The following is a 19161-nucleotide window of genomic DNA, read 5'->3' as shown; positions in this document are numbered from 1 at the left end:
ATTAAATGTTGTTGTGTGAGCATATTTCTTAGAGCTATAAATTTGCAATGCAGTTAAGTGTGTGCAAAGTAGTGCAGTCAATGAAACTGGTTAATTATGATGTGCAAACTGTTGCAAGTTTTCCTTTGTATCCTGTGCCTTTAAACCGTCTTTATTAAGTTTTTGTTTTGTATCCTGTCCTCATAACTGTTATATTCTTAGCTGTTTTAAAACTACACTATTTTGCACAGATATCTGTTGTTTTACCTTAAATCTGCTGAAGCCATTCTCCCAACCTGGGGATTACAGCCAGAGTGCACCTATTACAACTGAGGTTACTATTAAAACATGCTTCAAAGTTTGGAAGGGGCACTCATCTAAAACCACTGCTTCATTAAAGGCATTTGGTCCAAATAGTAGACAGCACCATCCTCCAATTATTGGGAGATGAAGGCGGTTTTCAATGCACTTGTAGTATTCGAGCCATGGATCACACACAGCTGCCAGATTCAATCGGACAGTATCACAACCATCACCTATATAAAGAAACCAGATGGAACAAAAGTCTGGTCGCTGCATCATCTTTACCCTCAGATCATGTCTTGGCCAAAGAAGAGATTGTAATCCAGCTCATCCACATACATAAAAGGTATGGACAACGTAATAGCAGACGACCTTAACGGAGCATGATGGTCCTTACATCCAAGAGTGTTTTCCACCCAAGTAAGGAATTTTAGAATACCAGTTATAGATCTCATGGCACAAGGAAACACAGACAAGTGCCAGTTTTTGCATCCTTCACTGGAATGACCTTCCCCAGTTTCTTGACGGTCACTCAGTGAAATAGTACTTCAGGATGGTATATGTATTCCCTACAGTTGCTCGTCTCACCTGTCCTTTAACCCCTTAAGGACCAAACTTCTGGAATAAAAGGTAATCATGACATGTCACACGTCATGTGTCCTTAAGGGGTTAAAAGATCAAAGATCTATCTCTGGATTTGGAGTAAATTTCTCATTTGGTATAGTGAACATGACTGTTTTAACATTAGTCCATCCATTCTTACCATCCTGATTTGACTGCAAGAAGATTGCTGCTGGGCTGTCTCTACTTTGAAGGTTTAGATTTTGGCACCATCCTTTCCTGGTTATGGATTATAATATTTGGTAATCTATTTCAAGAGGTCTACTGTTTTCAGGACATCAGACCATCTATTCGTCAACTTCCAAGGTCCATATCAAGGTAGAGAAGCATCTAAACCTTACTGTTGCTTAGTGGTTGGCTGACAGTCATTTTGACATATGAAGTAAAGGGTCTAAATCCACCTCTTCCTGTGAATGTGCACTCCACCAGAGCTATGACAACATCCTCTGCTTCTCCAAATATATTTGCATAGCAGCTAAGTGGTCATCATTTAGTACATTTCTTAGGCACTAGAGGCTAGATAGATTGTGTTTTTTTTTTTTTACACTTATTTTTTATATTAGAAGCTGCTTTTGGGCAGAAGGTGCTCCAAACAGTTTTCCTAATTTTCCTCACTGGTTTGAAATCTTGCTATAACCACAGGTATTGCCACTATACATGGGTAATAATAATAATTATTTGACATTTTTATTTTTTTCTTGGCAGTACGGATCTCCCTCCCTTTGTTTAATTTTATGTAGCATTTTGTCTGTGTGATTGCTTGCTATTAGTTGGGTATTCTTTTAACTTTATTTCTATGAGTACTTGTTCACTGTGATTTAAGACATCCTACATGTCCTGCCAGTATACTGAGAGGAAAAAGATTTATGGGGATTTTTTTCTTCTTCCCATTATCTTAAATGGACACTCCAAACTCCTAAAGCCACTTACCTTGCTGAACTACTTTGTGTGAACTGTGCCCCCTTTTTTTTATTTTTTTTATTTTACAAAGTGCATTTTTCAATAGAAATGGTTACTTTTACATATTAACCCTTCTCTCCCAGTGGTGCTAAACTGAAAGGGAAACAAGGGACAGGAATTTGTTGTTGTTCAAATAGCTCACTATAGGGGCTCCCGTTGTCAGAAGGGGTTAAACTTTTTTTCTTTCTATTTTTTTGTCAATTACCTGGTTCCAGTTGAGGCTCCTCCTCTGACAATGTCAGCAGGCGGGGGAGACCTAATGCACTGTGATTGCTGTGCGCGCATTAGGTCTTTCCCCACATAGGAAAGCATTGTATAATGCTTTGTTTTTGCACTTGTTAGACAAGTATATCATGTATAAATGTTATTGCAAGCTTGTTTTTCATATAGATTTATGAGCCAGTAGTTTAAAAGTATAGGAGTCTCACTACCAGTGTGCTGAATGTTGTCCAGCATTGTAAACCCATTCTGTGATTTGCTGCTCACGTTGTATATTGCCTGTTTTTATTTGTATGGGAGAGTTCAGGGCATCAAAGTAGCTAATAAATGTTTTTATAAGTGTGACTGTCCCAGTGACAGCCTCCTACACTATGCCAAGAATGTAATAGACAAGGTCTGTCAGCCTAGGTCCTAGGACAATAAAGGGGAGGTGTGGAGCCGGGTGTGACGCCACAAATGGTTTGAGATCTCATTTCTCCTGTGGAGTATCTCTCTCCTCTGCCTGGAGTGCTCATTTTAAACTACGTTGTTTGATTGTATAGTTCATGCCCTGACAAGCTTGTACATATTAGTGTGAGTACAGAATGTTTCTGGCTTGGTGCGTTTGATTCCATATCAGCTCAACTATGTCAATTTCTCTCCAATCAGTGTCTATTCTACTTATGGGATGGGTCAGAGAAATCATGTTAAAACACCTCAAGACTATTCCCCTCCGGATACGTCACAAGATGAGGTTTTATGATGTAGCCAGTTTTCATAAAATAGGTTTATTTCAATCAGAAAAACCCAAGCAGCGCATATTCTCTATATACGTATACTGAGTGTAACGTCTGACAGGCTTATCTCCTTGAAAGAAAGTGTCATGCTTTGTCATTGCCTGGTTTTCATGATGCTGCATAGCAACCACCTCTCTGTTCTATGGCAGGAAATACGGATTCTAAGTGTGCAACTTATTAAACAGTGGGAACAGATTCTTGGTCACTAAAGCCTTTCAATATGGCTTCTTTGTACAGGAACTGCTGGTGTCTTCACTGTATCATATAATGGCATATTTGCTGTGAGTTAAAGCACACAGAGCTGTTCTTGTTGCTGTTTTGTATTGTTTTTATAGCTTAAGGGTGTGCCATTGTGTTCTTGCCTAATATTCTAGAGACCTTCATTTTAGAAAAAAACAAATGTTTTACTTACCGTAAACTTCTTTTTCCAGAAGATTAGAGGCAGTGCTTTATGACTGGGATTTCATCACCTGGAGGGAAAAAACAGGCAGGCAATCTCCAAAACTTTTCAAGGACCTCCCCCAATTAACCTTTGGCCTTATAAATTGCTTCCTATCCAAGACATCCCCAGAAATTACAAAAGCCAAATAACCGTACCACTCAGACTATGAACAAATTTGAGGGGGGGGGGGGGGGGGGAGGAGAGTAAGCACTGCCTCTAATCTTCTGGAAAAATAAATTTACGGCAAGTAAAAAATTTTGTTTTTCCCTTCAGATTAGAGGCAGTGCTTTACGACTGGGATCTCTAAAAGCAATCCCTTAGGGCGGGACTTAAGTCTCACTGCATAAAATCTGCAACCAAAGTTGTATCTTCCAAGATCAACAGACCGAAGTGAGTGAAGAGATCACCTCGTGGCTGTTATGAAATCGAGAGAATGTATAGCAGAAGCCCTCAGGCAACCGATCGAAGGAGCTTCAATGGAGATAGGTGTTAGATGAGAGAAACTCTAACGAATGCAGACCTTTACGGTAACGTAGACGAGAACTAAATGCCCAGGCAGTGGAATTAGAATTCCAAGACCCTAGAACGCTGTTGGGAAAAGTTAGAAAAATAATGTTAGATGGAAGATTAAGAATTAAAGAATCCAACTTAACTCTACTTTCTCCTGCTGAAAACAGAAACTTGAAGTCCTTTCCAAAAATATTTTGGGCGACTACCTCCAAATACCTAGACTGAAGACTCAAATCAGCAAAGTAAAAAAACCCAAAAAGATGATCCCCTGCGGAAAAGATTCCCTGAAGATAGGAACTAACCACGAAAGAGCCTAGCAGATACTGGTGATTTGGAGACAAACCTCTGAAATCAACTGATAACCGAAATTTGACCTTGAGGATCTCTGGCTTTAAACCATCCGCAAAGCCCATCCAAAGGGAAAAAAAAAAAAAGTTAAAACTTTGAAGCGGACGCCTGTTTTTCTAAGAACCAATATCTTAAACACAACACCTTCCATACTTGGAATAAATCTTGGAACAAGATCCATTTATAGTAAAAGAAATTGTCAATCTCCTGAGTCAAAACATTATCCTTCAGTATCTGGTTCACATAAACCAGGTCGTCAGCTTGAATTACAACAAATTTGAGAAGCGGTACCCTTGAGAATTCCAGGATGCCTATTTACAGTTAAGGTCCCCAAAGATTCCTCTGGAAAATTTGATGAACAGCTACTTGCCACCAAGGGAGGAAGACTATCATTCTCACCTTTCCCATCCTATAGGATCATGGGGAATAGGGAACCAGGAGGAAACTATAGGTTAGACTGGAATTCCAAAGAAAGAAAAGGAAACCAAAGCTCATGGCTCTGTCCAAGCTTGTCCAATGAAACACGTCATGCTGTTTGATCTAGAAGTCACAGTTCCATAACTGGAAAATCAAATTCTTACTGGTTTGGGTGAAGATCAAGGAGTATGAACCAATCTGCTTTGTATTAAATGTTGACTACTCAACAGCTAAACCGAGGAATATTAAGTTCTATGCATAAGTGAAAGACCTAATAAAAACTAACCCAAGCAAATCCTGGAACAAGATTTTTCAAACAAGATGACCTTGTTTGTACAGAATTGCTACCGATGTAGAACTATCTGACCAGATCTGGATAAGATAATACCTGGTCTTTATCTGAAAGGCAAAGAGCTATCCAGATAGCCTTCGGTCCTATGTAGTTGGATACGTTTTTACAAATTATCTCGGCTAATTTCCCTTCATCCCTATGAGAACCCAGCTGAGACCTGAAGCATCAGTCGTAAAATTCTGAATGATCGATTTGAGAACTAGAACAAAAAGAACCATCTGGCATCCTTTATTTCTGCCTGGTTCAGAAAGGAATGACCGAAGTATAGGATTTTACTGCAAAATCTTATTAGCAACTGTATCTGGCCACTGAAGGACCTGTAAACGGTGCTATACCTAAAGAAGCTGAAGAGACCAAGCAGGTTCTTACAAGACTGGAACAAATATTATTTCCCAAGTATCTGTCTACTGAAGTGGAAGAGAGATTTCAGGTGATAATGACAGAGAGAACCACAATTTTTTTTCTTCAGGGAATTACCATTCTCTGAGTCAAAAACCCTTGTCAAAATATTTACACCTGAACTGTTCCTTGACAAACACCAGAACTGCACAGTTCCTGAAAAGAGAATCCTTTATCAGAAGATTGATTAGCATCCACCTGCATGCTGTAGAAACACCCTAACCTTTAGGGGCTGGTGTACAAAAATTAATTAGATGCCCCTGAGGAAGCAGAATTGTAGAGATTCAACAAATTTATGGATGGCAATATTTTGCATAGTGAGAGAATCTCAAGCGGCAATTGCCATAAGCATTTTCTTAAAAGAAAACTGCAGACAAACCTAGGCAGAAAACCATCCCAGTCCTATCGTATCTATTTGCAGGGAACAATTTGAACCAGGTGGAACTACACCATGATAAATGGGCTTGCAGCTGTACTAGAGTTTGCTTCAAGCCCAGTAACCTGAGGAAGAAACAATTTTCCATGAAGACCATTTCATACAGGTTACCATCTTTATTGGCGGAAGCGAGACTGGTTACATAGATATACAGTCCGCATAAGAAAATACCCATGATCCAGGCCTTCCTTAGCTGTATTTGGGAAGCAGAGGCTAGAGCAGAAAGAATATCTGCAAACTACTTCAAAACCTGTTTGATGCAGACTCTGCAGGAATCAAATAGCTGAAGCAATTCTTTAAAATTGGAATACCAACCAACAGCCTTACCTGATGGTCTTTCCTTAGCTGTAATTGGGAAATAGGGGCTAGAGCAGACAGAATAGCTGCAACTGCATATAAAACCAGTTTGATGCAAACTCTGCAGGAACCAAAATTAGGAAGCATTTTCTTGAATTTTCAATTCCAACAGTCAGTTAGCTCAAACCTATCTGACAACATAGGACTTGGAATTTAAGATAAAACATAAAATGTGCAACCATGGAGTGAAGCACAGGGAAAGTTCTGCCCCAGCTGAAAAACAGACTGCCTTTTTAGAAACTGATATCAGGTGAAACTAGTTGAGGTGGTGAGAATGCTAATTGCAACAGAGCTTTGTCTACGGCAATTGCTAAAAGCCTACTACATGTTTAAGAAAATAAACACTGCAGCTAGGATCCTGGCATTTAAAGAATCCATCTGCTACAACAGTATATTAACTTAACCAAAACCAGATTTTAATATCAGCCTCCTAAGCATAACATACCGAGGATAATCCTCCAATAATCATACGGGTCATGCTCTTTTGACTATATTCCACCAAACACTTCACTTTAATTGCTGGCCCTGTTGCAGCAATTAGTGATTATTGAAACCCCTATTAACTAATCACCGAGCAGCAGCTAATTTGAGCCAGAAAGGAAACTTAAAAGTTTCCCAATAGAATTATGTAAAAGTATATGCTAATACCCTTTATAGGCTTTACTCAAAGAACAATCTATTTTGGACCCGATCTACTAAGTGCTTACTCCTGCAAAGCACTATATGATTTAAGACTTTAGTAATAATCCTTAAAGGACCACTCTAGTGCCAGGAAAACATACTCGTTTTCCTGGCACTAGAGTACCCTGAGGGTGCCCCCACCCTCAGGGACCCCCTCCCGCCGGGCTCTGGAGAGAGGAAGGGGTTAAACTTACCTCTTTTTCCAGCGCCGGGCGGGGAGCTTTCCTCCTCCTCTCCATCTTGATCGCGACGTCATCGGCTGAATGCGCATGCGCGGCAGGAGCCGCGCTCGCATTCAGCCGGTCGCATAGGAAAGCATTTACAATGCTTTCCTATGGACGCTTGCGTGCTCTCACTGTGATTTTCACAGTGAGAAGCACGCAAGCGCCTCTAGCGGCTGTCAATGAGACAGCCACTAGAGGATTTGGAGGCTGGATTAACCCTCATTATAAACATAGCAGTTTCTCTGAAACTGCTATGTTTATAAAAAAAAAGGGTTAATCCTAGAGGTACCTGGCACCCAGACCACTTCATTAAGCTGAAGTCGTCTGGGTGCCTAGAGTGGTCCTTTAAGCGAAGAGAAGTTGAAAACTCTCCTACTTAGAAACATTTGTTATCTACTTTAACTTATTCAGGCTAGAGAGTCATTTAAGATAAATCAAAAAGGCTTACCTTAAATGTGCTCAGAGTTTGTTGGAGGTTGGTGAGAACACACTTGCAACAGATTCTGAGTGCACCTGGCAACAGGTAGTTGCTGCTGGGTAACAGCCTCTCTAAGTCCTTGAAACCAATATCTCGACCCCAGAGAGAAAAAACAAAGATCTTGGCGCCTGAATTTTAAATCACATTATGCATGTCCTGCATTTCGCGATTCCACGGTGGAAATAAACATAACCTGTACAAGTGTTCCACCGCCAGGACTTCCCAGCTAGTGCCCAAAAGCGCACCATCGTCTGCCCGGCACCTGGCTCGGTATAGACGGAATTAATACAACCAGGGGAGATACAGCCGTCTGGAGTGTTAACCCTGGCTGATCTCTGAAAAATGTATTTAAAAGAGCAGAGCCTCAGCCCTCTCACCATACTTCTAGGAGAAAACCTGACCTGACACCCTCCTCTGCCGGCGGCAGGCAAAAAACTGGGGATGTCTTGGATAGGAAGCAATTGTTTTGGAGATTGCCTGCCTGTTCTTTCCCTCCAGGTGATGAAATCCCAGTCGTAAAGCACTGCCTCTAATTTGAAGGGAAAAAAATCTGAGATCTCAATGCTTCCTTTTACAGCCGCCTCTAGAGTTTTATTGGAGTGATTGAGACTAGGTCCTGCATATGGCATTCGTCCATGCTGTGAGACTTTGTTAAATATGACAGGAAAGCTTTCTAGTAAACCTGTGGTTGTGTCCAGTCTTACTGCTTTGTTAAACAATTCTCCTTCTATAAAACAAATAACTGCTTTCAAATTAGATTTGCCTATTGGGTCAGCAGCCTTAAAAGGAACACTAAAGGCACCAAAATGGCTCCATCTCATTGACGTATTTTGTCTGGAGGCACACTGTCCTTCCATTCCGTGTTAAACTGTTTTTTTATTTATTTCTAAACCGGAATTCCCACCAACTCATCCCTTCTGTGCTGCTAGATATAATGAAGAAGCACTAGCCTGAGCAGCAATGGGCAGCTGTGATAGGCTGAATGCAGTCAGCTGCCACTCAACCAAACACCACAGGACTCTCGGCACTATAACCCCATCAATTAGATGAAATACTTGTACTCCTTTCCATGCTCTTTTTAATGAATTACTCCAGGCTGGCATTTAGATAATTCCTTCAGTATCAAAACTGTAGATTCAGCAGTGAGGACTTTGGAACTCCCTAGTAGATTCAATAATGAAGATGTGGAATGATTATGTGAAACTTGTTTCAATATTGTACTAACTGTGCAACACCAACGGATTGCGCCACTGCCAGGTAGTTGGTGCTTGTAAACCCAGGGACGTTGGGGCTTGTGGTGATATGCAGGGAAGAGTCAGTGGAAGTTGTCTGCCCTGCACATTCCACTTATGACATTGGGTGGGTTTGCGGCTACAGCAATTCTTGCAAATCGCTCTGCTGTTTGTTCAGAGGGAGGGAAGCTCTTTGTACTACAGCTTGTGCAAGAACTTTTAGGAGATTCCATAGAACTGTACCTTCTGAAATGGAGTTTCTTGCTCACTCACTTGTAGGATTACTATTGCAGTGTTTTATCAAGATGTACAATTCAGCAGAGGTAATCTTATAAAAACACAAACATCTCTTACCTCACTTCTGCTTTGTGGGTGACTTTACTGCACTTTTATGGCTGGAGTGTGCACACTTATGACAGTTCTGCTTTATTTGGTTTAGTCCTTGTATGGCTGCAAGGTTTGAGTCATTGGATAAACAGGTTGATTTAAGCTATAGATTGCTGGAAATATGACTCGAGTGATTCACGCCCACTTATTCACGTTTTTACTGTGATTGCTTGGAATTTGGTTCTTCTACAAACAGGTGGTTTTACCTGCTGACCCCTGACCTACATGCAGTTTCAAAAGTCAGAACCTGCAGCTCTACTGGCTTTTAGGAAAAAACAAAAAAACAGGTCTGTTGTCTGCCGTTCCCCTGCTGTCACTGGTATGGCGTGTCAGATATATAATTTTCCTTCTCCTGTGGTCAAATGCATTCCAGTCAGGATGCTCGTTAATTAAAGCAGCGTGTCACAAGGCTATTTGATTGCTGCCAGCACAGTAAAGTTCCTCTGGCTCAGCTGGTAAATTTTCCCAGCGATTGGAAGTCTTTACGCGGTGTTACTCCAACTGATATACCGTAATCTTGCAATGCTTGGGATTCCTGCAGCTTTGATTTTAGATGTTGACTTGCTCTTTCTAAAAGTGTTGGGGAAGCCTGCATTTTAATATTTTACACTAAACTTGTGACTGCAGACCTTTCTGAAAGATTAGAAATTGGACACACAATAGACTGGTTGTAGGTGATCGCCAGTAATATCACTACAGGACTCTGCAAGCGGCTTTTCTCATTGCTGCCCTCTTCTAGTACTGCCTTTACATATGGCTAAACGTGTGCATTGGTAACTTGGAGCTTTATTGTGCAGTAATGGTCGAAACATTGTTTGATTTCCATGGGGATTTCTCAACTTTTAGCACTTATTCCAGAAACTGCTGAACCCTAGAGCATAAAGTTGGTGTGGTGACTTCATGCAGCCCTGTGCCATTGGTTATATGTATGAGTGAATAATTTATTGCATGCTAAAAGGGATGGGTGTGTTCATAGTAACAACACCAAGGATTGTTACCACGGGTGGAGTGTTAGTAGTGAAGGTAGGAGGTTGCTAGGGAGCCGTGAAAGGTTATGTTTAATTTTTAATGGGAGTGTTTTTGGTTTTTAAAGGACCACTCTAGTGCCAGGAAAACATACTCGTTTTCCTGGCACTAGAGTGCCCTGAGGGTGCCCCCACCCTCAGGGACCCACTCCCGCCGGGCTCTGGGGGGAGGAAGGGGTTAAACTTACCTCTTTCTCCAGCGCCGGGCGGGGAGCTCTACTCCTCCTCCTCTTCTTCCTCGCGACGTCATCGGCTGAATGCGCATGCGCGGCAGGAGCCGCGCTCGCATTCAGCCGGTCGCATAGGAAAGCATTTATAATGCTTTCCTATGGACGCTTGCGTGCTCTCACTGTGATTTTCACAGTGAGAAGCACGCAAGCGCCTCTAGCGGCTGTCAGTGAGACAGCCACTAGAGGCTCTGGAGGCTGGCTTAACCCTCATTATAAACATAGCAGTTTCTCTGAAACTGCTATGTTTATAAAAAAAAGGGTAAAAGCTAGCTGGACCTGGCACCCAGACCACTTCATTAAGCTGAAGTGGTCTGGGTGCCTAGAGTGGTCCTTTAAATCCTATAACTGACCGTTCATAAAGGTTGCTGCCTAGTGTGATACAAATGGGAAAATGTAGATGTGTGAATAACGTTGCACTCTAAGCTTCTTGCACCTCTTTACTCCCTAAACATTGGGAGTTATGGGGGTTATGTCATTCCACCTAATGTTTGTAAATTTGTTATTCCCAAAACTAAATTTGTGATGACTTAAAGCAGTGGTGCCCATAAGGTAGGTTCCAAGATACTTTAGCAGTCTTAAGATAACACTGCTAGAGCTTCATGGGAGATGTAGTCCTGCAGACCTTATGGGCACCCCTGGTCTAGAGCATGCAATCGGATTCCTAGAAAAATACCTTTTATCATGGTGTGATATAGTTTTTGTTTGAATTGTGTGTCTTACACGCCAGAAAAACACCGTTCTGGATTGTGTATAAATAATGGGCCATGCATTATAAGAAAATGCTGTTGAAGAGTTGTTGGGAGATCATGATAAACCATAAGAATTCTGGAGACGTTTCTACCTTTATTCTCATTTCCCCAAATACACACTTGACCAAAGTATATCTCAAATATGTCTAGTACTGTCTTTATGAAAGGAACACTCAAGAATCCTAAAGCACTTAATCTTGCTGAAACGCTTTGTGTGAAGTGTCCCACTTTTATAATTTTATTTTATTTATTTTACATATAGTGCAGACTTTTCTACAGAGTAGAAATGGAATTATAAAATAACCTTGTTTAACTCTCCTGCCTGTCAGGCAGACTGTCCTGTTACTTCCTGGTTATTTAGCTCAGTGGAGTTAAACTCAAGAGGCAGTAATTGCCCCCAGGTCACCTGCCTTGCAAAGACTTCTCATTGAGCTGAATTGGGAGTCTGTGATTGGACAGTGTTAGAAGGGAGGGCTTATAAAGGCTTTAGACCAGACCTCTCCAGGTTTTGCAAGCTGTTGATAGATATATACCCCAATGAAAAAGTGTATAATTTGTGATGGCTTAAAGCAGGGATGTGTGTTTTTTCATTGTGAGAATATTTACTAAACAGATTTTCATTTTGTGTTTGTGCAGTGGTGTCCCTTTAATTTGTTGGGGTAGGTGTTGGTTGCAGTGAGATACTGTTTAGAGTAATGGTTAGTGTTGGGGTACTGCAGAGGGTGCCATGTGTATATTTTCTAAAATCTGTAGCTTGCTGTGACGGTTTGGTTTCCTACCAAAGTGTGCGCTTAGTTTTATTTATTTCTTAATGAATAATTTGCATTTCAGTCTCACGATAGTTATTCAATCTGCCCTCACTTTTATTAACTAACACAAAATGATGAATCTTTTAGGGAACACTGATAGGGTCTTAAAAGCTGATCTGAAGGGTTAAATTACTGATGTTTGTTATTTAGGTTATATATTAAACTTTAACTAGGGAGAAGGTGTGTATGTGATTAGTGATAAAGTATTGTAGTGTGGCTGAAAGAAATTTACACACGTGTAACTGGATAAACCAGCTAGTTAGCAGTGTAGATTATTGCTTGTGCATGAAAACACAAAGGATAAACTAGGCTGGTAATCTTCTGATAGAATTATGAGCTAAGTAGTGTGGCTGTGGATTAATGTTTTATTCAGTGGTATTTCTTTATGTAAAGTGGATTTGTTTTTAACTAGGCTAGTCCTATGTGCTGTAATGTGTTAAGAGTGAGACAGATACTCACTTCTTATAAGGTAAAGTTATCTTGGCCTGAAGTACAGAAAGGAATCTTTGTGTCTGTTCTAATCCTGTTTAATGCATTCTTAGACTTTATCCTATCCTTCCAGCCACACTTAGCTATAGGATTAGTGTGAGTTTTCAACTTCTAAAATATCTTCACACTGTGCCCTCTTTATACGCTGTGTGCTTGGTGTTTAAGCCCAAAGTGAAAGTGTTAAACAATAAATATCAGACATGTTTTGATTGTTAGTCATTTTGTAAGAGTTGATGTCCTTGGCGAACGTAAATTGTTATGCTTTCCCCTAATATGGGTTAGAATATTTGTGAGGTAACAAGTGAATGCTAGAGGTTTACACTGTGAAATCATTGCGTATGCAAAATAACTTTCTGTGGGACTTTAATCAGTGACTTTGGACCACAAATTCTAAAATGTTGGTCAAAACAAATGTGTCCCTTCTCTGGTCTAGTTGTTGCTGCTTAGCTGAAATTGTTTGCGTTCTTCCCCCTCTCTGGCTCTCCCTTTTGCTGTTAAGTTCAGGTTTCTGGTATCCGTATTAAATCAGCACTCACTCTGTTCATTGAAGGCAGTGGCAGGTTTTGGTGTAACGGTTTGTGGAGTAACCAGCTGGTGCATGTGTTGCAGAGCATTAAAATCTAGGCTAGGAAATCTGTTTTTACTACTCCATGCGAACAATAGCCGTGCATATTCTGTATTTAGTTTTAAAAACTAATCCTTTTAAATAGAATTCATGCTATGAGCTGAAAAACATGGATGCACACTTATTTGTCATGTTTTAGTTTGCAGTGAGATACTTGGCTGCATTTTACAACAACTGAATATAACTGATATGGATTGCATTTTGATCCCAGACTTTAACAAGACATTTATTTTATTTTTTTGTCAAAAGGAGAAGTGTTCTAAAGTAGAATGCAAATTCTGTTTAACATTGGGTACTATTTTTTTTTTTTTTTTTCCTCTAAATGCAGATGTAGGGATACTTTATGGCTAAATGTTGTCAATGCCAAATGTTGGGTGATGTGGGTAGTAATTGTATTGCAGTATAGGATACTGTGAGCTTCTCTACAGCCTAAAATAACCTGTCCTGTTTGTTTATTTTTATCATTGCAGTGAGAGGATGTCGCCCTGGAAAAATTGTCCAAATGACGGAGGCAGAGGTCAGAGGACTCTGCATAAAGTCTCGGGAGATCTTCCTAAGTCAGCCCATTTTACTGGAATTAGAAGCCCCTCTCAAGATCTGCGGTAATTGTATTACATTGCTCTAAAGACTCTATGATGTGCAGTGTGTGTATGTTGATTGCTTAAAATAAGTGTTTTTTTTTTTTTTAATATTCACCTCAAAAGTTGCAAGTTGTCCTAAGTCGGCTTTTATTTTCAAATGCTTTCACAGCAGACCGCTTACATGATCCCACCTTCATAATGGTATATTGCTGCTTTTTCTTTTGTCAATGAATTACAAATCTATATTTGGCTAGGAGTCTTTAAACTATACCTATTGAATGACACAAGCTCTTAACATACCGTAGTTTCTGATTGTAATATTGCTTCCCTATTGGTATTGCCTTATACTCTCAACATTTATGTACAGTGCATTCTTCTAGTACAAGTGAGTCGCAAAGGGAAGTAGTCATAGGCACTACAGAGTAACTAGCTAGAAAAGCCTGAATTTAAACCTGGTTTGTAAGCTGTACAAGTAGCAGATACATCAATATAGGAAAACCTACTGCATTAAAGTAGTTTAATATCAGCTGCCAAAACAGCTCTGATGTATTTAGACATAAACTTCACAAGACCTCTGAATGTGTTCTGTTATGTGGCACCAAAACATTAGCAGCAGATCCTTTAAGTCCAGCAAGTTGCAAGGTGGGGTCTCCATGGATCAGGTTTGTTGTTCCAGCACATCCCACAGATGCTCAATCGGATTCAGATCTGGGGAAGCTGGAGGCCAAGGCAACACCTTGAACTCTGTCATGTTCCCCAAACCATGCCTGAACATTTTTGCAGTGTGGCAGGGTCAATTATGCTGAAAGATGCCACTGCCATCTTGGAACACCATTTCCATGAAAGGGTGAATGTTTTCAGTAATATTCTCTAGGTAGCTGTATGTGTTGTCATAGTAACATACAGATAAATGCCAGGACCCAAGGTTTCCAGCAGAACATTGCCCAGAGCATGACCCTGCCTATTCTGTCCGGAAGAAAAAAAGGGATGATATTTATCAGACCAGGCAACCTTCTTCCTTTGATCTATAGTCCGCATTAAAATCTATTTTTGGGGGGCGGGGCCTGACAAAGTTTTTAGAGAGAGTTTAATAACATTTAAGTTAACAAACCAACAATGATGAGTAGGGCAGGGAACAGCTAGCTTTAGCATGCAGAACGAGACAAACTTCGAAATATATGTATGAACAAGCACGCGTGTGTGCGTGTGTGCGTGCGTGCGTGCGTGCGTGCGTATGTAATAAACAAAGATACATTGTTTAAGAAATATACAAGTAGTTAAAATACAATAAAATGAGTGTCCAGTATTAAGGGTTGACGGTGTCCTCCATAATCTAGCACTGGTCCGGCTGTTCTTGATCTTGCGCTGTTTACGCCCTGCGTTTCCAGCTCCCCAAATCCAGCAACTTGAAAGAACATGTACAGTGTTCTTTTCATGGTAACTTTAATGACGCGTATCAAAAAGGAGTTCCCTTTTTGGTTTTATCTTCCCTACCTAGCGAGACCAGCTTAGCTGTAATTTACAAACTGCTTTCATTTCCTGTATTCTTCCTGCTGAGCGCTGACCATGCAAACCACTCTATTGGCTGGAAAGCCAGATATGTTGGCAGCGATTCAGGGAATTCTAAAATCATACGGACTGCTTGGTAATGCTGCAAGCCATGAGAACCCCACCATGAAGAGACTGGAATCTGGATAAAAAAAAAATATATATATATAATTTTATTCAGGGAAACAGCCACCAGATAAAATGCTTTTCTGCAAACTACATATGTGAATGTACAAGTCTGCACCAAAACATATTCCTAGTCTTATTCTAAGACTCTCTGCAAGCATGTACATTTACTTTATAAGCCTGTCTAAAAATTTATAAAAAGAAAAACAACTTTATATAAATGTTTATAACATACTTTCCAAATTTACTATAATCTTGGTCAGATTGCATTGTTGAACATGCCTGACCGCTTCCTGCTCTTACTCCTCTCGGTTTCAGACCTGTGCACGAACAACCGAAAACGGCACACGTTGCAAAGTAAATAGATCTCCCAGCTGTGTGTCTGTCAGACATGCCCACTGCACTTTAAAAGCATTCCTAGGGTAGCACTGTGATTGGTTAGATACCCCTGGAGCGGGTGAGGGAAGCATAAGAAAGAAGCGGCGGGTAAACATAAAATATACTTGCCCGTTTTTTGTTTTGTTTTTTTTTTTGTTTTGTTTTGTTTTGTTTTGTTTTTTGTTTTTCCTGCAGAGAGTGGCAAAAGATAAAGCTTTTGAATGAGTTATCTCAAAGTGATGCATGTATCTTTACATAGTTCAAGCTCACCTGGCTTGTCAAGTCAAACCTCTTAGGTGAGTCCTACACGGACAATTCACCTTGCTGCTTACAAGTAAGAGGCAAAATCTGAGATGGTTTGTTTTTATAAAGCACTATACACTTGGCCTTAATTTGCTAAACATGGGGTGGATGGGAGCACTCTAAAGGCTGTGTAATACAGAAGCCAATACAAATGGACAATATTAAGCCCTGTACTCTAACACCCACTACTTCTGGTTGGCAGCAATAAGTTTGATGGGATTTATAAAAAAAATCCCTTTCTGTCTGTTTTGCTTAGTAGTGCACAGGTAACGTGTAGATTCTATAAATTCTAGATTAACTTTGTTTTTAAAAAAAAAAGATCTCAATAAAAACTTTCCAGGCAAGTGTTAATATCAGAATTTAATTTGAGGGAATGGCTCAAAATGGTAGGCCTTAAACTTGCCATTTAAAACCTGTATGTGCAGCACTTTGATTCAAGGTGTATCCACATATATGGTGTCAATGCAGGTTAACTTTTTTTTTTGCTTAAGATCTAGCAATCGAAATAACAGTCCACTTCAGTTCTGGTAAAGCCAGAGCACATATACAGAGAGGAAAAGAAATTTAACCATGTTTCTATCTTTTTTGTTCTTTGCAATAAGTTTTCCATGCCGACTGTCGGGGGTAAAGGACATTAGAACAATGACAGTCAGTGAGATAAGGCAGAGGAGCCCAGTTGTAGGATAGAGGGATTAATGTTTATTTTCACACTTCAGAAAAATATTTTAAATGCTGGGTATACGTAAAAAAATTAAATCCCATGAAGTGAGTCTCCCTCTCCCCCCCACCCCCTTTTTTTTCTTCTTCCTTTTGTAAGTGAACTCAATAAAATTGGGTTCCCCCATTGGCAACTTATTAGTCCCTCAAAAATGTGTATATATCTCTAAACAGGCAGAAAGTAAATGTGACAGACATAAGCTGCTGAAAGGAAAAATAAGTGTACCTTGAAGGTTTCTCTCATTCTGATTTGGCCTCAGTATAATAAAGGTTTAGGTCTACTACTGGTCTAGAGGGGGGAAGATGTATTCAGGAATACATTGGGGAAGGACTGCTGTTTTATTCTTATAACCCTTGTCCCCATCTCTCTAGGTGACATCCATGGGCAGTACACAGATTTACTCAGGTTATTCGAGTATGGAGGCTTCCCACCAGAAGCCAATTACCTCTTCCTGGGTGACTATGTGGACAGAGGGAAACAGTCATTGGAAACAATTTGCCTGCTGCTTGCTTATAAAATTAAATACCCTGAGAACTTCTTCCTGCTGAGGGGAAACCATGAGTGTGCAAGCATCAATCGTATCTATGGATTCTACGATGAATGTGAGTGTTGCTAAAACAATCCATTTCTTTTTAAGGGACTGATGTCGAAATAATGCTACAGATGTTATGCATGGGAACGCCAGAGACTTTAAGATCCACAGAGATTGTTACTAGAAGGACATGGTATTATGGACTGGACCATCTACAGTTCCACTCAGTCAAGTGTGTCCACATTCCTTTATATCCACGGAAATCATTGATGGAAAGACGAGGCACCCAGGAGATCCAATATAGCCGTTAACAATTTTTAGGCTCTTTATAAGAGCTTTTTTTAAGCTTCAAAGTTTCGAAAAGGTTCCTGTCAAGAACAGGAACTAATAGTGCTCCAATAAAATGGCTACGTTGGATGTCTTGGGTGCTTAGTATTTGTCTTCAGATGACTTAAAGGTAGGCAGACAATGTAATAGAGCAGCAGGAAATGCTAGCAGAATGCTTGGTTGTATAGGGAGAGGTATTAGCAGTAGAAAGAGGGAAGTGCTCATGCCATTGTACAGAACACTGGTGAGACCTCACTTGGAGTATTGTACGCAGTACTGGAGACCATATCTTCAGAAGGATATTGATACCTTAGAGAGAGTTCAGAGAAGGGCTACTAAACTGGTTCATGGATTGCAGGATAAAACTTACCAGGAAAGGTTAAAGGATCTTAACATGTATAGCTTGGAGGAAAGACGAGACAGGGGGGATATGATAGAAACATTTAAATACATAAAGGGAATCAACACAGTAAAGGAGGAGACTATATTTAAAAGAAGAAAAACTACCACAACAAGAGGACATAGTCTAAAATTAGAGGGACAAAGGTTTAAAAATAATATCCGGAAGTATTACTTTACTGAGAGGGTAGTGGATGCATGGAATAGCCTTCCAGCTGAAGTGGTAGAGGTTAACACAGTAAAGGAGTTCAAGCATGCGTGGGATAGGCATAAGGCTATCCTAACTATAAGATAAGGTCAGGGACTAATGAAAGTATTTAAAAAAAAAAAAAAAAAATTGGGCAGACTAGATGGGCCGAATTATTCTTATCTGCCGTCATATGTAATGTTTCTATGTATTTATCAATTCTCCTGAGAGATTAATGCCTGGACATGTGAAATCTCAACAGTCTGTACCAGGCTTTTGATTTGTCATCCTTACTAATGTCCATAACCAGCTGTTTCCCCCCCCCCCCCCCCCCCCCCCCCCCCCCAGGTTTAAGGACATCATTCACTAAACTGTTGCAAATTTAAAGGGACACTATAGTCACCTGAACAACTTTAGCTTAATGAAGCAGTTTTGGTGGGTAGAACATGCCCCTGCAGCCTCACTGCTCAATCCTCTGCCATTTAGGAGTTAACCCCTTAAGGACACATGACGTGTGTGACACGTCATGATTCCCTTTTATTCAAGAAGTTTGGTCCTTAAGGGGTTAAAGGACCACTCTAGGCACCCAGACCACTTCAGCTTAATGAGGTGGTCTGGGTGCCATGTCCTTCTAGGGTTAACCCATTTTTTTTATAAACATAGCAGTTTCAGAGAAACTGCTATGTTTATGAATGGGTTAAGCCTTCCCCCTATGTCCTCTAGTGGCTGTCTCATTGACAGCCGCTAGAGGCGCTTGCGTGATTCTCACTGTGAAAATCACAGTGAGAGCACGCAAGCGTCCATAGGAAAGCATTATGAATGTTTTCCTATGTGACCGGCTGAATGCGCGCGCAGCTCTTGCTGCGCGTGCGCATTCAGCCGACGGGGAGGAGAAGAGGAGGATCGGAGGAGGAGAGCAGGAGGAGATCTCTCCGCCCAGCGCTGGAAAAAGGTAAGATTTAACCCCTTTCCCCTTTCCAGAGCCGGGCGGGAGGGGGTCCCTGAGGGTGGGGG

The 19161-nt window shown here is 40.6% G+C and overlaps 1 protein-coding gene across 1 annotated transcript in view; it reads left to right on the top strand.

The window, feature by feature from the left end:
• The window catches only part of PPP1CB (protein phosphatase 1 catalytic subunit beta), a 45335-nt gene that overhangs the window by 10394 nt on the left and 15780 nt on the right, over positions 1-19161 (top strand). The window contains exons 2-3 of the mRNA XM_063444084.1: positions 13519-13650; positions 17074-17304. Of these exons, the coding sequence (XP_063300154.1) occupies positions 13519-13650; positions 17074-17304 (363 nt within the window). The remainder of the gene's footprint in view (positions 1-13518; positions 13651-17073; positions 17305-19161) is intronic.

The sequence above is a fragment of the Pelobates fuscus genome, chromosome 2, assembly GCF_036172605.1.
Source record: "Pelobates fuscus isolate aPelFus1 chromosome 2, aPelFus1.pri, whole genome shotgun sequence".
In the NCBI taxonomy this organism is placed as follows: Eukaryota; Metazoa; Chordata; class Amphibia; order Anura; family Pelobatidae; genus Pelobates; species Pelobates fuscus.
This window is presented reverse-complemented; position numbering and strand designations above follow the sequence as displayed.